The sequence below is a fragment of the Astatotilapia calliptera genome, chromosome 7 (genome assembly GCF_964374335.1).
Source record: "Astatotilapia calliptera chromosome 7, fAstCal68.1, whole genome shotgun sequence".
NCBI classification, from domain to species: Eukaryota; Metazoa; Chordata; class Actinopteri; order Cichliformes; family Cichlidae; genus Astatotilapia; species Astatotilapia calliptera.
In genome coordinates, this window is record NC_137428.1 from 57480895 (window position 1) to 57505902 (window position 25008).

General features: G+C 40.2%; 1 protein-coding gene across 4 annotated transcripts in view; it reads left to right on the plus strand.

Moving 5' to 3' along the window:
- The window catches only part of tln2b (talin 2b), a 93422-nt gene that overhangs the window by 22652 nt on the left and 45762 nt on the right, over positions 1-25008 (plus strand). For all 4 annotated transcript variants that reach the window (XM_026175918.2, XM_080303932.1, XM_026175921.2 and 1 more), the window contains exons 2-6: positions 17743-17919; positions 18007-18104; positions 18293-18422; positions 19075-19230; positions 19674-19816. In XM_026175918.2, coding sequence (XP_026031703.2) covers positions 17784-17919; positions 18007-18104; positions 18293-18422; positions 19075-19230; positions 19674-19816 — 663 coding nt within the window. In that variant the 5' untranslated portion in view covers positions 17743-17783. The remainder of the gene's footprint in view (positions 1-17742; positions 17920-18006; positions 18105-18292; positions 18423-19074; positions 19231-19673; positions 19817-25008) is intronic.

Here is a 25008-nt window from a genome sequence, read left to right on the forward strand (position 1 = left end):
TAACCTGTGTATCTTTATAGAGCAGACTGTCTAAACTCTGAATTATTGCATTTTAATGGGTCTTGAATATAGCAGAAGGGGCAGAATACCTTTTTGTGAGCAGGACACTCTCAGCTGTTCTTGTAGTCACTTCATCCTTTGTAACAAGCTTCGTCGTTGACAGGCAGGGTAAAAAACGGTGGCATTTTCAGTCTTGAAACCTGTGCACATAAAAACTAGGTGTGTGCACGTGAGATGAAAGCACAGAAAAGTGCCTTTGAGCAGAAAGGCATCCTTGCGAGGGAACATTAATTCTTTGCATTCACAAATCAGTTGTTTCTCTTGGAAAACGGCACCATCATTCAAAGAAGATCGCTTGGAGCTCGGTTCACAGAGGGTAAGAGGGTCTCTTAAGAGGATAAGCGTTCAGGGACCAGCAAAACCATTTAGCTTCCCCAATGGCATCTAGGCTATATGAGAAATATGGATTCTTACTGGACTGAGCTAAAATTTGCATACATATGCATCTAAGAAACACATCAGTTTATTTGAGTACACAGTTATAATCAGATTAACTGCTGTGGCTTGATTGATATATTGATAAGGCAGCTAACTGGAAATGCTCTCACTGATTTGCTATGTTCAATGAAAGGATGATCAGCCTCAGATACTGTATGTCTGATTTTGTGCAAATTTAAAACATGAACTTGAATCAGTAAATACTGCAATGTGGATCACAGCAATAGCAAATAAGGCATTTTATTTACTTACTTTTGCTTTAAACAACTAACAGCTGGTGATTTTTGTCGATGTTCAGTCAAAGGTTAAAAAATACTTTTGAGATAAAAGTTGAACCAACATAGACCTCACCTTGAACATTACCTTGAACATCCTTGTTAGACTCTCTAGAAAATTCTCATCTCTTATTTATTTTTAAACACTTTCAATAGAAAGAATTTTAAAAATAAAACACGTGTCCACTTCAGGCATGAACCTGTGACCTTTTGGGCCCATTTGGTTTCCTATGGAGCTAACTGATGCGACACTTAAGTAATTATATTACTCTGGACAAATTCAATAAATGTGACAGACGTTAGATGCACATAAATATAAATCGGTGTTGCTTTAAACAAACCTGTCTAAAACTAGTCTTTGTAAATGGGAAAAACACGATATGTGGCCATCCGTTCAAAACCATGCACTAACCAGCTTGGAAAAAACCCCACACAGTTGCATTTAAGTGCCGCATTGCAATAATTTTCACTGTGGTTAGCTTCACAGCAAGAAGGTCCTGAGTTCAATTCCACCATCAGGCCAGGGCCTTTCTGTGTGCAGCTTGCATGTTCTCCCCGTGTTCGTGTGGTACTTCGGCTACCTCCCACAGTCCAAAGACATGCAGTTTTTTGGGGATAGATTAATTGGATTGGTTAGGTTAATTGTCAATGCACTAGCAGTGCGACCTGGGAAAGGTGTCAGGGTTTGATGTCCGTTGATGATGTCATTTTCTTAGGAACTATGATTGTTTTGCTGCATACGAATTTGCCAAAAATCACATCTTCCATGAAAACATAGCTTCCCTGAAACTAAATATGTTGTGTAACAGCCTATCAGACTTTTTCTTATTAGTGAGAAATAATAATGACTAGTTGTTCCTAAAATAAGTATCTACCTTCATGTCCTTTCCTCTAGTTAATGTATAGAGGTTTTCTCCCTTTTGTGTGTTGTTTCTTGTGAGTTTGGTCAGTTTTAGTTAGCTGAGTTTCGGTTTGATGAAGCCATCAGTTTAACTCTTTTATAGATTTTTCTTTTGTTCTTTTATACGTGTATTTGCATTTTTATAAATAGTGGTTCATATGTTTTGAGTAAAATTTAACCCATTTAAAAAAAATCTTATTTCTTTTGCCTCACCAGTTCAAAATATATGAAATTTATATTGTTTATTAAATATATGACATAAATTACATTATATATAACATTATAATTATTTGAATAGTATGAAAGTAAAACGTATTTCTGTGGACCCCCCACACTGTTGCTCAAACATGCTGTCAACTCTGGAAAAGTGAAATGCTGAGAATGAACAGCTGTGCCTTAATCTCCTAAACTTTGTTCCTTCTTAATGTGTTCTTATGTTCTTCTGTTTTTGATGAAGTACTATAATTACATTTTGAATTACATTTTCTTACTGCATGAGTCACATAGACTACATTGCAAATGCAATCACAAACCTGATGGGATGAAGTAACTACTAAACTTTTTTAAACTTTCTGCACAGGCACGGTAAGTGTGTATAGTGAAAGCATGATCATAAACCTAGGAAATGAAATCATTATTCATAACTTTATATGACTAAGATGACCAAATAATAGTAAATTCAGCATTTATTTATTTATTGCAGGCACTGAGTTGGGAATGATTTGTAATAGTCAGGTACATATATTTATACCTTTTTGGGGAAAAGGATCATTTATTTGCATTTTGACAGCTTCTCGATGATTTACCTCTTGCTTCACCTTCAGGAGAAAATTGCAGTTTCCTATTCTGATCCGCCTGTCTCTAACACTTTCTGGCTAATGGGCCATCTAGCTACAGAGGGTTGCAGCATGATGATGTGCTTTGCATTCAGCTAGGAGTGAGAGTCAGGGAGTGCAGTGTTGTTTGTCTACATCCACATTAGATGTTGTGCATCCAACAGTCTCTAAGCTCATTACGGTAATCAGGTTAAAGAGAGGAGAACTGGGGAGTGCTTGGCTTATGGCATGTTTCCTCTGGACTTCCCCAGTGAGAAGGAGAACCTCTCACACAAGCTCCGACTGAGCTTGTGGGACCCAGCCCTGCAGACGCCTGCTTCTAATGATCGGCTCCTGCTGCTTCTGTTTGTATGAAACCCACACTGGGGTATCCAAATGCACCCATGCTGTCATAATGACCAGCTTGTAATTGTAAAGCCTTTCTCATACACGCCCATTCTTTTCTGTGTTCTGAGTTTCTGACCCATTTATTGTGGTTTAGTTTAGTAAATAGAAAATCCTGCTTTGTGAAATGAACTGTGTTTTTTGTACATCTGGAGCAATCTGCAAGAATGCAACAGATAAAAAAACACATGAGTCTTTAATGTGTTCACAAATCTGCAAAAATAGTAGAGAACCTGTGGAATATAGTTGACTGTATAAAGCAGAGAAAAATTGTTGCCTTTGGTTTTTGTTAGTTATAGTTGTATGAGTCACAAAAGCTGTAATTCAGAGAAATAATAGTGTTTGCCCTGCATTTGCCTCTCCTGTTTATGCCTTGGTTTCTCCTGAAATTCTTGAACTCTTACTGCTGTTTGTGTTTTGCCTTCCTTGCGAGAAGCTGCATAAAAGTTCACTAAAAGTGTTTGAGACGCACTTCAGCTGGTCTGTGGCAGTGATGGGTTGTCTCTTAAAACACTGAGTGTTTGCGAAGCCATTCAAGTAAGTTCAGTTACCATCCTAAGAACTACTTCTCTTTTTTTTATTATCAATTGATTTCTTAAGCACACTGCACCCATTTTTTTTCCTGCTTTGGAGCTGACAAAAGCCACCTGACCTGAGAAATTCCCAAAACCAGGGTTTCCATGGCAACCAGCAGATGTAGAGCATGAAATATGGAGTCTGTGAGCCCTTAACTAAGCATGGCAGCATCCCTTAAATGCTCCACTCCATAGCATGTGGCTTCCCTATCTTAGCGAAGGTCCATGTCTGTGATGCTCCTCTGCCCCGCTGAGCACACACAAAAAAGGCTTTTAAACAGTCAGCATGGTTCTCATCAGTTGACCGTGTTGCACAATATGCCAAAGATTTCCGCGCTGTGTGTGGGAGGGTGGTTAGTTGACCAGATGTTTCTGATGTGGATTTAAGCCAGAGATGTTTGTTTCAGCTAATCAAAAAGATTTTTTTGTTTAGGGTTGGAACTCCAGAGAGTAGGTGTTGTCTGCACTTCTAGTCTTATAACAATATGAGGGTAATACACTGAACTCTTTCCCCTTCCCCTTCTTCTTCTTGTTTTTTTTTTTTTATATATAATCAAAAATGCCTTTTTCTAAAGAAAATATTGTTGTGACTTTTGAGGGCTATGAAGTTTCTGTAAATACTTTTGTCGAATACAAAAATCTGAAATTTGCCCTTTTCTGTTTGCTGTTTCTGTGTGCTTCAAAAACATTCTTCAAAAAGTCTCCCAATTTGTCAGCGGGTCTCCTGCACTCAGCCTCTTCTCATAGAACTTTCTGAAGTGTACAGTGCTTGTGTGAGGGCACATTGTTGTATACACCTTCACCAGCCAATTTAAACATTTGATTCTCCAGTGCTTTTAGTCCTTGCTGAGAGAAAAACAAAGCTGCGAGGAGTCACACAACAATACAGTGCCTGGAATGTACTCCCAAGCTAACTAAATAATGGGTTTTCTTGTTTGCCTTGGTCTTCCACAGTTTGCTCTAAATTTTTAGTTTCATTTGAGATATTGACCAATCATTCATCGTTTTTGGAGAGTTTGCACTAATGAAAGCTGTTTCATTATTGACTGGAGGGGAAAGGTTCTCACTTAAGGGCCTTCTCTGTACGTTGTGCGTCTGGCAGTCTTTGTGCATGTACATCTTCTTCACTATACTGTAGGGATCAATGCACCACTAGGCGATTTCACAGACAGTCTCTCATTCTCACAGCTCAGCTCTCCACACATAATACTATATTATGTTTCTCCGCAGAACCTTCAACAAAGCAGCGAAACTGAAATGACACTCTCACTGAAAGGTGTTTTCATTTTTCAGACATGCTCTATCAAAGTGAATCAAAGTCAACTCCTTCAATCTCTTTTTCTGCTTAACATCTCAACGTACTTGTGACAGGATAGCCGCGAGGCCCTGTGGATCAGCCAGGATTGCATAGTCGCGTACACAGAAGAAGCAGCCCTTAAATTGTTGACGCTCACGCTTAGACGCTCGTCTAGTTGACATTTAAAAGCCAGCTTTACCTAAATTCCTTAAATAACTGCAGACTATCCTACACCCAGATGACCGCAGAAGAAGATGCAGCCTTGGACCAGAGGGCAGGGGGGTGATGGTGACTGCTCCTTCTGCTGCTGTCCAGCCTTATATGTCCAGGAAAAGGTGGACACGCCAGCAGCCATGGCAACTTGGGCAGAGTTGGTGATCTGGAAACAATGGGCCAACAACATAGCCTCTCCCTGAACCTCCTCTCGCATAACTACATAGTTTCACTCACTGCACTGTCAACAGTAGATATTACACTTACACAGACCATTTTGATTATTATTATTACTAGCAAAACTCCTCCTACAGTTGGTTATTACCAGACCTGTGGTCCCTTTTTTCTTCGCTCATGTCGCAGTGTGTTCTGATATCAGCTACTACACACAATGCATGTAATTTGTAAGGATTTGAACAGAGATGTTGATAATCGTCTTGCCCTACGCAGTTAAAACACTAAGTTCTAATTCGATAAAAATGTGTCTAGGACTTCGGGAACAGACAGGCATACACTACAATCATATTAGTAACTATTAGTGAGTTCAGTAATTATTATTACTCTTATGTTAATAAGGGTTAAGGGTTAATACTTTACAACTGGACTAATTATTCTACTGATGATGCCCTTAGCTAGAGCGTGTTTCCTTTGCTTTCCTTTGTTTTGTTTTGCTTGAAGAGCCAGAACAACGAATCTCTACCATTGTGTCAAGATCCCTTCCTTACAGCATGCCAGAGGATATAAAATGCTGATAGAGTCCCTCACTGTATCACACTTTGGAGCGCAGCCAGCATATGTTCCATTCCACTGCTCTTGATACTGTAATCAGCATGCAAGTGGTAGTAGGCAACTGCCAGCTACTGAAGTATGAGAAAGTGACTCAGTGGTTGGGAGGCAGCGCAGACAGAAGATTGGAGTCACCTGATTTGGAGGATATGAGACTCCAGGCAGAACATACTGAGCGATCATGGGAGCAAGAGTCGTGAGAGTGCAGTCTAATACTTAATCCTCTAATACTGCTGTCTTTGATTGTCCACTGGAGGGTGATTCATTTTTGAATATTTAAATATGTGAAGTCTGTAGGGTTTGCATACAGAGTCCGGGTGTGCCACCGTGTGTTATATGTCTCAAGCTCTGTGCAGCCATCATCAAACATAAAAGACACGATCCCATCTCATTTGTTTTTCTGTCATTAAAAAATTGTGCTGTTCATTTTTTAACAAGTATTGTCATTATCAGTTGTCTGATTAGCAGACAGCTCTTGCAAGCTGGAAAGACGTCATATGTTTGATGCTGGTGTATGGTGTTGGAAGGGAGGAGAGAAACTGGTGTTGAGAAACTTAGAGTGGGGTTGGCATCTTAATTGTGACCTTTATAATTGTGATGCAATGATTTCATGAGCCGTGTCGGCCTTGTACTTACTTATTCTTCCACTAATTACTGTCACATCTGTGGAGTTTTTCCTTGCTACCCCTTAATCTTCCCAGTTCTAAAATTGTGTTATAGTTTATCACTGGTATATACTGTATTCCTACTATCAAAGCAGAATGTTTGAAAAATATGGATGAAAGAATCTATAAGAACACACCCTCTGACTCGGTTTAACTTTGCTGTGTACTGAAATTTATTTTGTGTTTAGAAAGGTTGCATACTATACAGGGTGTTATTAGAGAGCAGTAGTTGAAATGGTTCATTCAAATTGACTCTGCCCTTTTCTTCTGTGTGACCCTCAATTTGCACAGGGCTCAGCGGCATGTACTGTCTCATTGACTAAGTTGGCATCAACTTAGCATTCATCAGCGTTTTGCTAAAGGTCACAAATTACAGTCGAGAGTTAAGATCTGTCTAGGATCGCCCATTCTGCTGATGTCATTCAAGCTTATCAAAAGGACATTAAGATCTGGATAAAATCCAGTTGTGCCTGTTAGAGGTACAAAAACACTGTTTATTTGACTTTGTATTGCTCATTAAGGTGACATCCCATTTTTAATCCATAGGGTTTAATATGTGAGAACATCCTAAAAGTGTTCTGTTGGGTTGAGTTCAGGACTCTGTGCAGGCCAGTCAAGTTCTTCCACACCAAACTCACTTATCCATGTCTTTATGGATTTTTATTTGTGCACTGGTGTGTAATCATGTTGGAACAGGAGGTGCCAACCTCAAACTGTTACCGGAAATTTGGGAGCATGAAATTTTCAAAAATATCTTGGTATACTGAAGCATTAAGAGTTCCTTTCACTGGTACTAAAGGGCTGAGCCCCACACCATAATCGCCCCTCCAACAAACTTTCCACTTTCCAAAGTTCAGTCAGACAAGTTGTCCTCCCAACCGCCAAAACCCAGACTATCCAACAGATTGCGAGACAGGGAAGCTTGATTTGTAACGCCAGAGAACACATCTCCACTGCTCTAGAGTTCAATCGCAGCGTGCTTTACACCAATGCATCCAAAGCTTTGCATTAAGTTTAGGGTGTACGGCTTGGGTGTAGCTGTTTCTGTGGAAACCATGAAACTCTCTATGCAATGGTCTTGAGCGAATCTGAAAGAAAGTTGGCGACCTCTGCACACTCTGCAATGACCGCGCTCATGGCCGTGTTTCCATTGTTCTCATTTGCTTCCACTTTCTTATAATACCAATAGCAGTTGACTGTGGGATATATAGTAGTGACTTGTTGCACCGGTGACATCCTATCACAGTATTTACTGAGCTCCCTAGAGCGACCCATTCTATCACACGTGTTTGTAGAAGCAGTCTGCATGCCAAGGTGCTTGATTTTATATACCTATGGCCAAGGAAGTGATTGGAATACCTGAGTTCAATGATGGGTAAGTGAATACGTTTGGGAATGTAGTGCAGATCAGTTATTGTTGGTGCTCATGTTCTGTCTAAAGTGTCGCCGTTGTCCCATGTTGAAGTGACCCTCATTAATTAAACAAACCTCATTTTATACAGCAGAAAATGAGGTTTTCTCCATCCATTATATCTCCTCCGATGAGCTGAGTGAGGTAGTTGATTGCAAAACTCAGTTTTATTACTGTTGCACACAAGACACGTCTCAGATGACAGCGTAAATGGCAGGGTGATGCCATCAAAAACTGAAAGTATGAGTGCAAAAATGCATATGTGAAGTAGGAGATGTCCATCAAGTGACAAACTGTGATCAGCCCAGATTGTTTAGAGGTACCTGTTGAAACTGTTAGAATGAAACTGTCCTTTTTTGACATAAAATGAAAAGCAGTCTGCTTGTGTCGTTCTTTTACCTGTGCTGGCCGCTGGGACCACAGAGATGAGATGTTAGAACTGAGAGGCAATACTTTTTTTTTTTTGGTTTTCTTTCTGTGAGCAGCAACTAAACACAAGATTATAGCTGAAAGCAGCAATCAGAGGGCAAAGCAGTAGGCACCAGCCTGTACAGCAAGAAGAGAGATGTTTTTTGTTTTGTTTTTTTGACAAGATCTAGAAAGTGTTTGAGCCAATACAGCCATTTCAATATTATTTTTTTACTTTTATTGAAATATGTATCTTCTACACTGATTTCAACTAGCTGTAATAAGCTAAAACTAAATTTCTGTAAGAGTTCATCTGTGTCAGTTCTCTTAAAGATTCCTTTAGATGGTGGGCCTTGTATTTGTTTGTATTTACTTAACCCTGAGTCACAATTCAAGTTTGGTTTTGACTGATCAAAATGATGCTTGGATATTACTTGATCTCTGTATTGGTGGCTTTGCACTGATTCTGACTGTTAATAATGGACGAACTCTTGGTAAAAATCCAAAATTCCATGATAACTTTGGTGAGAAGGTTTGGGCTTTTGAACTCTGCCGCAAAGTTCATTGAGGTTCTGAATATTGACTGATTTGAGGAATCTAAATGTTTCTTTATTTATTTATTTTTATTGATTGTACAGTAGATATCAGGAGAAGAACATGTTAGTTTTTGGCTGACTACAGCGTGTCTAACCTTTCCATGTGGACATTTGCATGTTTGCATTGTGTGTGTGGGGGGGTTTCCTGGGGATACTCTGGATTCCTCTTACGTGTCAGGTTAATTGGCGATTCTAAATTTGACATAGGTGTGGATGTGAGCGGGGATGGTTAAGTCTCCATGTTAGAGCTGTGATGGGCTGCTAACCTGTCCAGGGTAAATCCAGCCTCTTGCCATATGTTACTCATTGGCCACCAAGCCTATGCTACTTGAGCTGAAACATCTATGTAGTGATACTAACAGTAAAACCAAGTTTGATTATTAAGATCAGCATGAGCTTTCTGATGAAATGCTTTTTACAATGCTGAAGTGCTTTTTTTTTTTTTTTTGGGCAAATTAGAATAATTCAACTATATTTGTGGATTATTAAAACACAAACAAAAAAACATCCATTGTATTTTTCTGGTTTTAAATTATATTCTGGATTTAATTGTGTAGAATTAATGCTTTCCAGACTGAACATAGAAAAATATGTTCAATCTGGAAACCCTCAAACCCACCATATGGTCGGCAGTGAGCAGTGCATAATAGGCACACCTGCGTGGATTGAGTGGTTGAATGTACTTGACAAACACCTGTTCTGTATTTTATAGTCGTAATAATCATAAATACAGCGATCACGTACCCAAATATGTATCTGTGACATTGGATAAATCTGTAAAGAATTTACTTGTTACTCACTCCTCGGCATGAGCTAAGTGCTGCTCATTAACAGGGTAGTGGATAGCAGATTTTAATTATTACCATTTTTAAATAATTAAATATTTTTCTAAATTTTGGTACTTAAAGGAAATTTTCTACATCACTTTTGCTCTATTTTTATGTTCGTTTGAAATTTCACAACGCTGAACTACTGACTCCCAACATAGTTCCCATTTCATGTTATTGCATCACTTTGTCTGCCATAGTTGTTATCAGACAAAAAGCAGATGTAGGCCAGTGGAGTAGAGGCCACTTAGTGTAAATTCTCATTAAGAGATTTATGGCTAAAACTGTGCTTGACAATGATAATGAAATCATTGTGGGGTAAGATTTTCTGCTGGGGACTGATCTGTATCCATCAGTGTATGTCATAAAATAAAAATGTTTGGGCAACATCTGCCCGAGCCACAGTTAACCGCTCCCACTGCGAAGCCAGGCCAACTCACAGTCAGTCTCCCAACTTAGTGAATGGCTCAAGGACTGACTGACTGACTGACTGATTGACTAAAGGACCAACTCACTGGTTGACTGAGTCCAGCTGGGAGGGTGGAGTTCTCCTCCTACAGAAGCTGTTTCTGCCTCCATTGATTAGGAAGCCAATTCTTCAAATCTCTAAATGAGGGATGGTACATTCAGAATATTTTCTGTGTTGTACTGAGTCCAAACTGCTGGACCTCCTAACGTAATGACATGTCAGTGTAACTTAGAAGAATTGGCATAAGGATGCACTTGCCCAAGTTCTCAATTTACCAGCTAATGTATTGAGTGCTTGTCTAACCTTGAAATAGAATAAAGAACTGTAAAGATTTTTTTTATTTTTTTTTACTCCCTGTCAGCTACAAGTGTAAGTGAATGCCATTTGCTTTTAAAAATAAAGGAGAAAGTGTTAGATGTATTGCTCTGTTTCTGCTGTGGATCCTTTTGAAGCAGAGCTGCTGGAGGACGCTCTACTTCACTGGATATTTTTAGTGTAAGAGGAGCTGTTCTCTCCCTTCTTACAACAAGGACAAGAATCATAATTTCTGTCAGTATCTGTACCCACAAATTGCATTACAGCAGTGTGCATCACCCAAGAGCAAATCCTATAGTCCACACAATGGGTTACAGCTGCAAGGTTCTTTTATAAATGTAGCTGGGAAAAAACAAGTTGATGTAACTGTGAATGTCTCTCATTTTAGACTCTGGGTCTAATGCTTTTTTTAATCGTAATCAACAAGCACTGCTTGACTACCAGCCCATTAGTTAAAATAGTACTGTGCAAACCTCTTATAACAGCTTGTTCATAGTAATCATGCTGAACTTAAAATAGCAAGGGTCAGTGCAGCTTTATCATGCTGTCCATTGATTGCTATGTCCTGCATGAGCAATGATTAATTCATTTATGAAACGTGGAGGAAATGATAAGGGTTAGATGAAAGCCTTTGACTTATTAATTATTTGAATTGCATTCAGATTGGTGCAGTGACTTTCTTTCTGCATGGAAATGGGCGAAAGGACACCTTGATACAAAATTTGATATAGTCTCTGCAAGACATGTAAACCTAGTGTACTACTGTATTGTTGAGCTATATATTCCTTCAAAGAATAGAGCAAATATGCCCCACCCATCATTCTTTTGGCATTCCTTGAGTATTTAATTTTTTTTGCATCAGTGTACCATATTAGCTTCAGCTGAACAAAGGGTGTCTCTGTGGCTCCATGTGATTTTCAGATGAATAACCTGGGGCTATTAAAGCAACAATATGCATCATATCTTACTGTGGAAAGGGTCTCAGTTGTTTTGCAACAGCAAGAAGTGGCCGCTCGAGATCCTGATTGGTGCTACTTTTGTTTCTTTAATGTCTGTTTCATATGGACATCAGAATCTCTGGTTTTCTTGTCTGCTACAGCATAGAAGTCACACAGCCAGCACAGGAAGTTTCACAATTTCAGCTTACTACAGCGACCATGTCTCTAGTCGCCTAACGCCAGTGGTTGGGGTAGGGTATTTTGTAATCGGTGCATGAAGGTATATAAGTGCAGTGGAGGTAGGTTAAAAACCATAGCTCATGCTGCTCTCCAGTGGTCACTTGCCAAGAACTCTTTATTGTTTTTAGTGTTGGAGAGTAACTGGTTATATGTAATAGAGTAATTGAATTATAAAATTACTGTACCCTGGTTCTTCCATATCTTACATATTGTGTGGAAGTGTGGGGAAATGCATATAAAAATACAACTAATCCATTAGTCACAGTACAGAAACGAGCACTGCGTATTATTCACAGGGCTGGTTATCTAGATCATACTCACAAATTCTTTCTTCAGGCAAAGTTACTTAAATTCCAGGATCTGGTTGTATAAAGCTTTTACTAAACTTTTACCGGCAAATTTACAAACTAGATTTGAAATTCGAGAAAAGGTTTATAATGTGAGAGGCTTTGGAGAATTCAAATTACCCAGAACTCGAACAACCCGTAAAGGTTTTCGTGTGTCTGTATGGGGTGTGAAAATCTGGAACAGTCTGAGTTTACAACTGAAACAATGCAAAAATATTCGATTGATAGATTTAAATTTCTCTACAAACAGTTGGTCTGGTCACAGTATACTCAATGATGGTTTTTAGTGTGCTCTGTAATGTCTGTTCTCTTACCATTGCTGGTATGGATTCCAAAAAAAAAAAAGTGTGCGCATGTATGTACATATATCTACATGTGTGTGTAGATATATATGCATGTATATGTATATGTGTTTGTTACTTGTAGTTATTACTGCCTGTTACCTGTGGTAATGCAATTTATAATTTATATATTCTGTATTCAGTTATGAAGGCTCTAATTGTTGTTTGCGAGCTGCTGTTTAGATGCTTGTATGTGCCCGGGGCTGTTGATGGGTCTGTATGCAATGATGGGCGTAGCTGCGGGAAGTTTATTGTTTTTTTTGTTGCTGAGTGAGTATAGGGGTGGGATTTAATAAGTTTTCTTTGTCCCACTCCTTTTTCAGGCAATTTTTGTTTTTTGTTTTGTGCATTTTATGTTCAATATAGGTATTTGTTGTGCCTGAAAATGAACGAATGAATGAATGAATGTAGCTGTAATCAGATACTGTAAGAAGGCATGTAATTATAGTTGCTAATCAAAATCATCTGTAATTTCTTTAGTGAGGTGCTTCTATGCAGAAATTCATTCTGTTGCTTTACATCTTTTTGGGACATACTTCAGTGTTTATACATGAAACATTGGATGGCTTACAAAGAGCTTCCAGAATGTACTTTTCTTTTCTTTCTTTTCTGTTGTTTGAATTTGCAACACCTCATCTGCCTGCTCAACACAAAGTAAGTCTGCTATCCCTAAGCCCAGCTGGCCACGCTAAATTCAGTAGCCATGTCATCTAACAAGAAAATGTCTTCCAATGTTTTCTCTTTGACTTTTGAAAACTTCTCCCATATTAACTTTATTAATGTATAAAGCATATAAAGGTTGGCAAACCTGAAGAGCAAATCCTGCAGTGTATGCAGGAATTTCCTACTTTGTTGTAAAGTTTGTTGGAAAACAAATCAAAAAGTAATTATGATATAAGATTGTATATAATAAACGGGGTGGCTCAAGTGGTATAGCGTGTTGTCTACCAACTGGACAGTCAGTGAATGGATCCCTGACTTCTCCAGTCTGCATGCAGAAGCATGCAAAGCACCCTAGATAGCAGACCTGAGTTACTCCCAATGGATCAAACAGAGTGCGAACAATGGAATGTGTGTTTGAATGGGTGAATGAGACAGCTGTAGAAAGAGCTTTGAGTGCTCAACTGAGTAGAAAGACACTATACAAGGGCTAGTCCATTTAAATTAAATAACCTTTCATAAGGATCTTTTACAACTTTTGTCATTATGTTAACTGATTTGTCCTCTGATTGCTTGTTTTTCACCAGTGTACCGGCTAGCTTTAGCTGACTTTACAGTGCTAACTTTAGTGAATACCATAGTGTATATACATATTTGGAGTAGCCTGATAGCTACATTTTCAAGAGAAGGTGAAAAATGAAACGCTATCTTTTGAATATTGCCTATTTTAAAAAGTCTGCACTGTGTTTGTTGTAAATGAAGTCATAATAAAGATGTACAGTATTTATGGTGGCTGATTATTACCTGTTTTCTTTGTAACACATCTGAGCTTGGTTGCTCTCAGTTTGTGGAGCTAAATATAAATTTAGTTTGTGAATTGCTGAGATATAGAATTTAACTCCATAGCTGATTAAAAAGGCCCTCTCTTGCCATTACATGCCCTGCTGTTGAACTTTCCGTGCTCCAGATGGTATCCAGAGGCATACAGTGGACATGAAGGGAACTGACCTTGCTTTCAGTCAGGCAGGGATAAAAGGCTGATGTTTTGCTGAGTGTCAATGCAGGATGTAAAGAGGTGGCAGAGGAGGTGGGGTGTGGAGCGGTTTAGCCAGTTAACATTTTCTCATTGCATATATGCTTTAATGCTGCTGTTTGAACAGTCCTGAGAACTGCTGAAGTCGGGAATTACTCTCAGCTCTCCATTCATACAACATCTACCTTTCAAAATAATAATACACCATGGGCTGAAGATAATAATGCATACTATATAGCTACACTACCTGCTGTTTTACTGACGGCTTCGCTCCAGAGTTACATTCACTTGCATTCCAGCTTGTTAAAATCTAATTGTTGGTCTTTACAATAGCAGTGCTTAGTTTAGAGTTGCCCTGTAATCTACCTTTTATCCCAGAGTGGCTGTTTTTTATGCTCACAGTAATAGCTGCTGATTGTGTAAGTAGAATAAGAGTGGTTTGCATCTGCATGCCTATTTCTGTGACTTTTCTACAAATGCAGCAGAAAAAAATTCAAAGAAATAATTTCGGTCTTTCCAGTGTTGTAAGTTGCAGTGGAGTGACCTTGAAACTCCTGTTGCACTGTGTGGAAATATTTTATACTCAAAGAAAAAGCTATTGTAAATGAATAAAATATATATATATTTATCATTGTGCCACTGTGTTTTTTTTTTTTGTTTCTTTTTCAGAAGGTTTTGTCAACCTAAAGCAATCATTTCAGAGAGCAATGTGCCGTAGTGTTACGTTATCCTTCAAGGATTGTCATTCGCACTTCTTTTAAGCCTCATTCTGCGTCAGGTTTTTCATTTTGTTTGGAAGCATTTATAAAATCAGGTCTGATTAGGCCCAATATTGTTTTCTGTCTAGCCACCTCCTCAGTTGTTCTGTGACAGACTTGTGCAATAATCCAAGCAGTTGTAGCTCTCAGGTTCTGCTCTGCTGCTGGTGTTACAGTCAGTCATTAGAGCTGTATCCTCTCCAGATGGCTCCTGACTTCCATCATCTCTATTGAATTGTACACGTTCAGACTCCCCAGCAAGCTGCTCTTTGGCCATTTTCATGTCTTAATATTTGCAGGAGCAAACAAACCTAATCTAATGCAGGACTCTGCTGATGGACTAGTGATGGTCAAGGGAGATGGAATTACAGAAATGTTTGTCTACCGTGCTGTTTTAGTGAGCGTGATAAAATACAAGAATATGAGGTTGAACAGAGAGGCACACACAGTCTTGATAAAAAAGGAAAGTATATCCTCCTTAAATTCTAAGGTTTTATGTACCAGGACACATATAAGTATGGTCTGGTCCTTAGTGGGTCTTGGAATTAGATAAATACAACTTCAGATGACCCATGACATATTACACTGTGTCATTATTATACAATCTAAACCAAAATTCAGGAGCAGTCCATGCACATCCTTACTGCTGAGAATAAATAGGAATTTAAAGGGTTAAGTAGCAGCCAGGTGCTGTTAATCAGATCCACATCATTAAGTAATTATCAGCGTCGCCACAACTGTAAGAGCAGATGTTTTGGCATTTTGCTTACTGCAGCATTCAGGAGTGGATTAACACAATGACAAGGAGGAAAAACATCAGCGGTGATCTTATAGAATCAATTGCTGCCCATCAGTCTGAGAAGGGTTATAAGACCATCTCAAAACAATTTGAAGTGAATTATTCTACAATCAGAAAAATTATTCGTGGGAAAAGTCAAATTCCAGACCTCAGCCTGATTGAAATTCTGTGGCGAGATTTTAGAAGAGCTCTGCATAAATGAATGGCTGCAGACCTCCATGAACTGAAACAATGTTGCAAAGAAGAATGAGCCAAAATTCCTCCACAATGATGTGCAAGACTTATTAAGTAATTTAAAAAATAATTAGTTCAAGTTACTGCTGCTAAAGGTGATTCTACAAGTTACTGAATCATGAGGTGCACTTATTTTTTTACACAATGCATTTCCATTTTGCCTTAATGTTAGTTAAACAAACGATGACAGTGTGATATGTCAGGCGTTGTTCGTCTCAGGCTGCACTGACCTAATTTTAAGGCCTCGTAAAATCCAGGATGAGTTTTCACTGACAGAGGGTGTGCTTTCTTTTCACCATGACTGTGAGTTTTGTCTCATCTTTTCTCGAAAGCAGAACTGAAGAAGTGTTGAATGCTTTCGAGTGTTTGCATGAGGATCTAAGTGAAAAATTTTCTCTCACACTACTGTAAGCTCAGGGATTATCATTATCCTTCTGGATTTCATCATGTGGTTTCGGCACTACTTACTCTCTGATGTCACCGATGCTACTGACAACTTACTAAAGCGACTGTTTCTGCAGACCCAGTCTCCACAAAGTATTTGTCATCACAGGTAACTGTTGCTTTTTGGATGAGACGGCCTCTGTTTTGAGAAACGTCCACAAAAATGCAAACATTTTCTGCTCCCTCCTTATATTTAGCGTGTGGTGGGAGATGCCACGGAGCCTGCTGTATCGTCAGTCTGGGGGTCTCTTGCTGCTTGTCTGGAAGAGTGTATCTGTGGAAGTGCTGGATGACAAAAACTCAGTGGGACTTCTCTACCAGCCTGCATAGAGGAGAGCTCATGCGGCGCCATTACCCCTTCTTCTTTGTGCTCATCTTTTCCACTTTGTTTGAAGAAAAACTCGTAGAAGGAAAGGAGCTATTGGAGAGGAACTCACGTCTATGACAGAGGCTCCATCACAGACGGTCTCATTCATGCCATCATTATAGAAAATTTACTTCGCAGACTTTCTCTGCTTCGACTCAAAGGGGGACTGTGGCTCAGCACAAAAAAACTCATTGTTTCCGAGTGTGGCTGAAGTCTGAATCCTGTCAGTGTGAAGACTTGAACTTTTGCCTTTATATTCAACCATGGAATAAAATACTAAAAATTCTTTTGGTGTCACAGTACATTTTAGAACATATAATCAAAAAAAACATCAGATAGTCAAGTGTTAATTCAGAGCATAAATGTGTCTCTTTTTGATTTTCAGCTAAATATCTGGATATATAATATTTAGATCAGCAGTATGAATGTCTCCAGGTTTAAATGGATTTATCAGGCCATTGCCGATAAACTACCCAGGCTATAGGTCGTTTTATTTTTTCATTCATCTCTATGTAAAATTGAAGGTCAAGGAAAGCTGGAGGAACTCAGTCTCTTTCCTTTTTTTGCACACGCCTAAGAATACCAGAATTGACTCACCCTAATAGCAGTAAATGATAAGACACCCACTGATTTGTCTCACACTGAAGTCTTCTTCCGGAGGAGAGTGCGAACAGGGAGAAGTGAGAATAATGATGCAGGGGTGGGGGGTGTTTTGACTTGTCTCCGTTATTCTTGCCAATTAGAGAGATTTGCACTTCTTTTCCCCGCGCTCTTCTCCTGAAAGGTTATGTTTCCTGCCTTAGTTCAGCTAATTTTACATATACTGCAATCAGGCAGAAGCTCTTCTTGGGGTAACACTTTAATATCAGAACAACTCAGAAATGATGAGCTGCTAAGGCAGAGCACAATGCACATTCAATTCCAGGTAAAAATGCCCCCGCAGGAGGTAATTGTGAGGATTTGTTCTGCGCCTTTAGGTGTTATATTCAGCCCCTGAGATTTCCTTTTCACAGTTTTGACCTGAGTGTTGTTGGAGAGCGCGTTTTAATAATGACCTGTTGACATAGACGCAAACACATTGGAGCATTGATATGACTTCACAATCTCTCCTTCTGTGTCTTCCAGGAGTATAGGTCGGTCGCAAGGCCGTTATACTACCCACCAAGATGGTGGCCTTATCGTTGAAGATTTGCGTGCGCCAGTGCAATGTGGTGAAGACGATGCAGTTTGAACCGTCCACCCCTGTGTATGATGCCTGCAGAATCATCAGAGAGAGAGTCCCTGAAGCCCAGACAGGACAAGGTTGGAGGATGATTGGTGAAGCCGAGTTACATAATGGAACTTTATGGGCTTCTACATTTGTATTCTCTGTTGCTTTTTCTGTTTCAGCCTCGGATTATGGCCTCTTCCTGTCTGACGATGATCCCAGGAAAGGAATCTGGCTCGAGTCTGGAAGAACCCTGGATTACTACATGCTGCGAAACGGAGTAAGATTTAGTCATATAGTCCTGGGTGGAGAACTGTCAGTGTCAGTTATGGGTTCTTAAAGTGATCTATATTTTCTAGTGGAAGCCGAGACACTTATTCCTCCCAGCTTGCTGGAAGCGGCAGTTTACGGCTGAGGATGATTAGTAGGGCTGTGGATGTCATCGCGTTTCCTTTGCTGTTTTCTCAGGATGTCTTGGAGTATAAGAAGAAACAAAGGCCACAGAAGATCAAGATGCTGGATGGTGCCATTAAAACTATCATGGTGGATGACTCAAAAACAGTTGGCGAGCTGCTCGTCACCATATGCAGTAGAATAGGTTTGTATCTGTGCTATGAGTTCGGTGAAGATTAATCATGTCATGCCACCACCCAAAGCTTAAATTATTCATCTTCTGTTTTATTTTTAGTCAAAGGCATACCACTGACTTCATCTTCAGCTACATTAGGAGACTATGTTATCATGTGCTGTTTAGTTTGTATTTGAAAAGCATATTTGTCTATGCTTGATAAAGTCCTAATCGTGTTTTGCTTAGACCAATGTGGACATGATTCATCGGGATAAAACAAGCTTGTTTCTAATCAGCGACTTAAGTATTCTTCCTAATGCCCAGAAAATGCTGTCACTCTTTGTCATAGAGGTGTTCCCTAAGCTGTATATTTCAATTACAATGAGCTGCTCCCATGCCTAATTGGGTGAGGAAGAGAGGGATGTGTGTCTGGCAGATAGCTTTATTGGAAAATGTTTATTTAGAGTAGGGCTTTCTGCTTGGCTTCTTCTCCTCTTCAGCTTCAATTTTACTTTGCTGGCTCTATACCAGCTTTCCTGAACTTCTGTTTCAAAGCAAAGAGAAATGGATAAAAAGAGAGTTGCAACAGTATTGCAGTGATGCTTTTCTCTGTCGTGATTATTGAACCACTTACTTGAAGCATTTCCACCTCCTAAAAAAAACTCCCTGGCTAACTTTTCAGGAATCACCAACTATGAGGAATACTCCCTCATTCAAGAGGTGCCAGAGGATAAGAAGGAGGATGGGATGGGGACACTGAAGAAAGACAGGACCCTGCTGCTGAGAGATGAAAGGAAGATGGAAAAGCTCAAAGCAAAACTTCACACAGATGACGACTGTGAGTGCAAGCTTGAAAAAGCCAAAATGCTACTGGAATCTTGATGGCTTTACGGCAGCCATCTGACTCAACACCATCATATGGACGTGTACTTTATCACTCGAATCAAATTTATTGCATTGACATATGAAAGTTAATTAATTTTGTGTTATCTTTTTCCCCCAGAGGACACCAAAAATGTTTTTGCAAATGTATAAATCAACCTTCAACTAGCTTTCGTCTCAGCAGAAAATAATGCAAATGAGACTCTTCACGGCCCGTCAGGATTTTCACTTCCCAGTATTAAATTTGGTAGATTTTTTGTCAAAGCTGACAGGTCTGCAGTTCTCAAAATCCCTGGTTAATTTCACTATTACCATCCTCCTCTAGTAACATCTTTGTAAAACTGAATGCCTGTTCATTTTGATGTATTTAGTAATGGAGCATGTGTATTGATTGGGCAGTGAACTGGCTGGACCACAGCAGGACATTCAGAGAACAGGGGGTGGAGGAAAGTGAGACTCTACTGCTCAGGCGCAAGTTCTTCTATTCAGACCAGAATGTGGATTCACGGGATCCTGTTCAGCTAAACCTGCTCTATGTTCAGGTAAACCTGTTACACACATCTTTATAATAAGATAGCAAAAGAGAGAACAATAAGAGAGAGACCCGAACCCCCCCCCCAATGTAAGGCCCATAATAACCAAGCATATGAAATATTTCAGACACAGGACCCAATAACTGTGTCGTCTTTGTGCCTGTAACTTCTGACCAGGCCCCGACAGACTGAAATGTGGTTAGCTTAGATGTGGTCCCGACAGGTTTGACTTGTTTCTTCGCTCTTACAATACAACAGCACAACAACACGGAAAGTTTGATCACCGGATGATGAAAGTAATATTTTTGTTTGGCTAATGTCTGCGGCAGAAAAAGTTATAAATAGTAGTAGGACAGAGTTATTCAGAACTTTCTGTTTGCTTGGCATTGCTCACAATGCATAATGAATACGGTCTGATAGAGCTCTATCCATCCATTCACTTTCTTCCACTTATCCAATTCATTTAAGGCAGGCTGGAGCCTATCCCAGCTGTCGTAGGGCAAAAGCCAAGGTGCATGTTGGACAGGTCGCTACTCTGTCACAAAGCTAACACAGATAGATAACCACTCATATTCACACCTACAGCCAATTTAGAATTGCCAGTTAACGAAACCAGGAGAACAAGCAGACTCCCAACCCTCCCAGTACAGTGGCTGGCAAAAGTATTCGGCCCCCTTGAACTTTTCCACATTTTGTCACATTACAGTCACAGACATGAATCAATTTTATTGGAATTCCACGTGAAAGACCAATACATAGTGGTGTACACGTGAGAAGTGGAATGAATGGCCCAGGATGTGAGTGGGCGTTAAGGCGTCTGGGGAGGGAACTCAAAAATGTGGTGTATGCTGTACAGTGCAGCGAGGAATGCCCAGACCTCTACATTGGAGAGACCAAACAGCCACTTCACAAGCGCATGGCACAACACAGAAGAGCCACCTCCACAGGACAAGACTCAGCTGTCCATCTGCATCTTAAGGATAAAGGACACTCTTTCGAGGATGCCAATGTTCACATTTTGGACAGAGAGGACAGATGGTTTGAAAGAGGAGTGAAAGAGCCATCTATGTCCACTGTGAGCGACCATCTTTGAACAGAGGCGGGGGTTTACGACACCAACTCTCTGCCATCTATAATCCAGTTTTGAGTTCCCTTCCCAGACGCCTTAACGCCCACTCACATCCTGGGCCATCTGACCTCAGGAATTCGCATGATAAGGTGGGCCCAGGTTTCACAATGAGCTCACCCGAAACCCTGGCTGATTGGGACCCACGCCCAGTTTCCCACCTTGGCTCAGGCTATTAGAGGATCATCAGGGGGTCCTTTTGTCCCTCTTTGGGGGGATACTCCCACTAGGTTTAAATCTGGGACTCCCCACCATTTGACCTTAGAACTGAAGAAGCTTCTCGGATGAGAGGTGAAACGTCTTCAAGCAACTTAAAGAAGTCCAGACACTTTTCTTTGCAAGCTCCTTTGACTACGATGACCTGGATGACTGAGAACCTTCACAGACAATGAAAATCATACATGATTCCAAATATTTTTTACAAATAAAAAACTGAAAAGTGGGGTGTGCGTAATTATTCAGCCCCCTGAGTCAATACTTTGTAGAACCACCTTTTGATGCAATTACAGCTGCCAGTCTTTTAGGGTATGTCTCTACCAGCTTTGCACATGTAGAGACTGAAATCCTTGCTTCTTTGCAAAACAGCTCCAGCTCAGTCAGATTAGATGGACAGCGTTTTCAGATCTTGCCACAGATTCTCGATTGGATTTAGATCTGGACTTTGACTGGGCCATTTTAACTCATGGATATGTTTTGACTTAAACCATTTCATTGTTGCCCTGGCTTTATGTTTAGGGTCGTTGTCCTGCCGGAAGGTGAACCTCCGCCCCAGTCTCAAGTTTTTTGCAGACTCCAAGAGGTTTTCTTCCAAGATTGCCCTGTATTTGGCTCCATCCATCTTCCCATCAACTCTGACCAGCTTCCCTGTCCCTGTTGAAGAGAAGCACCCCCAGAGCATGATGCCGCCACCACTATATTTGACAGTGGGGATGGTGTGCTCAGAGTGATGTGCAGTGTTAGTTTTCCGCCACACATAGCGTTTTGCATTTTGGCCAAAAAGTTCCATTTTGGTCTCATCTGACCAGAGCACCTTCTTCCACATGTTTGCTGTGTCCCCCACATGGCTTGTGGCAAACTGCAAACGAGACTTCTTATGGTTTTCTGTTAACAATGGCTTTCTTCTTGCCACTCTTCCATAAAGGCCAACTTTGTGCAGTGCACGACTAATAGTTGTCCTATGGACAGATTCCCCCACTTGAGCTGTAGATCTCTGCAGCTCGTCCAGGTGGACGGCCTTGTCTTGGTAGGTTTACAGTTGTGCCATACTCCCTCCATTTCTGAATGATCGCTTGAACAGTGCTCCGTGGGATGTTCAAGGCTTGGGAAATCTTTTTGTAGCCTAAGCCTGCTTTAAATTTCTCAATAACTTTATCCCTGACCTGTCTGATGTGTTCTTTGGACTTCATGGTGTTGTTGCTCCCAATATTCTCTTAGACAACCTCTGAGGCCGTCACAGGGCAGCTGTATTTGTACTGACATTAGATTACACACAGGTGCACTCTATTTAGTCATTAGCACTCATCAGGCAATGTCTATGGGCAACTGACTGCACTCAGACCAAAGGGGGCTGAATACCCACTTTGCAGTTATTTATTTGTAAAAAATGTTTGGAATCATGTCTGATTTTTTTTTTCCCACTTCTCACGTGTACACCACTTTGTGTTGGTCTTTCACGTGGAATTCCAATAAAATTGATTCATGTTTGTGGCTGTAATGTGACAAAATGTGGAAAAGTTCAAGGGGGCCGAATTCTTTTGCAAGCCACTGTATATTCAAACCCAAGACCTTCTTGAGAACACAGTGCTAACCACTGCAGCACTGTAGTGCCCCCTATGAAATGTAACATTCATGGGATTAAAAAACTGGAGAGATGTGATTAAGGCAGTATAGCTCAAGTTTGAGATTTTTTACAGTATTTTAAACTAATAAAATACCTTTCTTTTTCTATCAGGGACACTACAAACCACTTTATGGGATGAGCCATTTAGGTTTCACACATTAGACAAGCAACAGCATGTTGTACATGCTACATAATTATACACCTAACATTTGCATACCACTGGAGTGCAGTGGCTAGCACTTTCGCCTAAATGCAAGTACATTACACATCATGTGTTGTCGACAGAAGTCATGTGTTAATTCCTTAAGCAACCGTTCATCCGTTACAAGAATGATAAGGTTTTATGTGCAAATTTCGGTTTTCCTGTCAGACCAAAACAAACAAAATGAGATTAGCATTGTTTGGTTTATTTTAATTCTAAAGATTAGGTGTACATTTGCTAAATATGAAATAAACTGTAGCCCTTTTTGCACAAAGAAATTATTATTTATTTAACTCCCTTCACTCCTGTTTACTGAGGGACTGCGCTGCAAGCCTCTGGACAAAATGCCGCCAATTTCCGTACAATGGAATTAATAGGACGTGAAGCAGCTCGGGGAATGGCTCTGGTATCAGCATGCATGTACGCTGATGCTAAATGCTTTCACTGATGAGAGCAGCGAGCGTAAATCAAAAGCAGAGTATTCGCACACAGTATAAAACAAAACAGGGAATTAAAAGAAGCTAAAATGCTCCATTAAGCTGAATGGAACTACAGAGCCTGTCAGGGTTTGTCACTACAAACAAGGCTTTTATTAAAAATCCACTATTTCTATGAAATATTGATTATTGCAGCTTTAAATCACCTTTTAATTGTAAACAAATAACAAATAAACATGTTTTTCTATATACAGACATGTACTCCAGAAACACATCACTAGCCAGTAGGGAGGAAATCCCCCCACTGACATCTGGAGATGAACAGCAGGGTGTGGAGTGCCCAGACAAACACACATACTGTACAGATGTACCCTCTGAGATTGAGGGAGAGCTCGAGAGTAGTGTTAATGCATTGGATGCTCCCCCTCACAAAAATGCATAATCTCTGAAAGCAGCAGAGATGTATATCGCAGCTGAAATGTATCTATACATATATAGTTATTTATATTTGACTCTCCCGTCTTTTCAGTTCCTCCTTCCTTGGAAGTTCTTGAATATGTTCAGAATTGACATCCTGCCATCCACCCTCTCTGTCTGCTACAGATGCTCTCCTCCCTTCTATCTGTCTGTTCCTGTTGTTGCCTCTATTTTTTTGTACCCTCCATTTCCTTATTTTGCAGTTTCTCTGTCTCCACTCCCTTTCCATCGCTTACACATTCTGACAGTCGCATACATCCCCACCCTGTTACCCTGGCACACATTACAACACTGTGTGTATCATGCTCTCCTCTCAACACAGGCTCATATTTCCTTTCACAATAACAACTCCGCCCCCTGCCCTTGCCCTCCCCCATCGATCTTTCCCGCGTTCTCTCTCTCTCACACACACACACACACACACACACACACACACACACACACACACACACACACACACACACACAGACGCGCGCACGCACTTGGCTCGGCACAAGGCAGGAGCTCTAATTTGTCATTGTGTTAAAAAGACCGAACACAGCCAGAAGAGTGGATCATACCACAGGCTGCTCTTGCTCTTTCTCAGTGTTCCTTTTTGAATTTTTTTTAGCCTACAAATGTTCCTCTTCGCCCTCTGTCATTCATAATTCCAGCAATTCTTAGAAACTCTGTACTATTATTGTGTAACTGTTCATGTAGTTCATGACATCATTGCTGGTCACTATTTGACAGGACCCTCCTGCATATTTGCAGTGATCTCATATATGTATTCATGATTTTAAGCTTACATGATTTCAAACTCAAACACCCTATTATGCCCACACACACACGCGCGCGCACACGCACTCTCACACAAACATTAATGAAAGCTCTGCCAGTAAAAGAGTAATCTTCTTTACCACTTGACCGCTCCCTTTGTATTTATCCTAAAACCAGCATAAATCTCCATAGCAATAGTATCACCCACTGAGTTTTGCTTTTACATTTAACCCTTGATCACTTAATCAGATGTATTACATGTGTCAAAAGTTGGCATATTTCAGCACAGGGTCAGGTTAAGAATTTGTCTTCAGGACTTGATATTCTACAGGATGTAACACAGTTATAATGCTGATATTT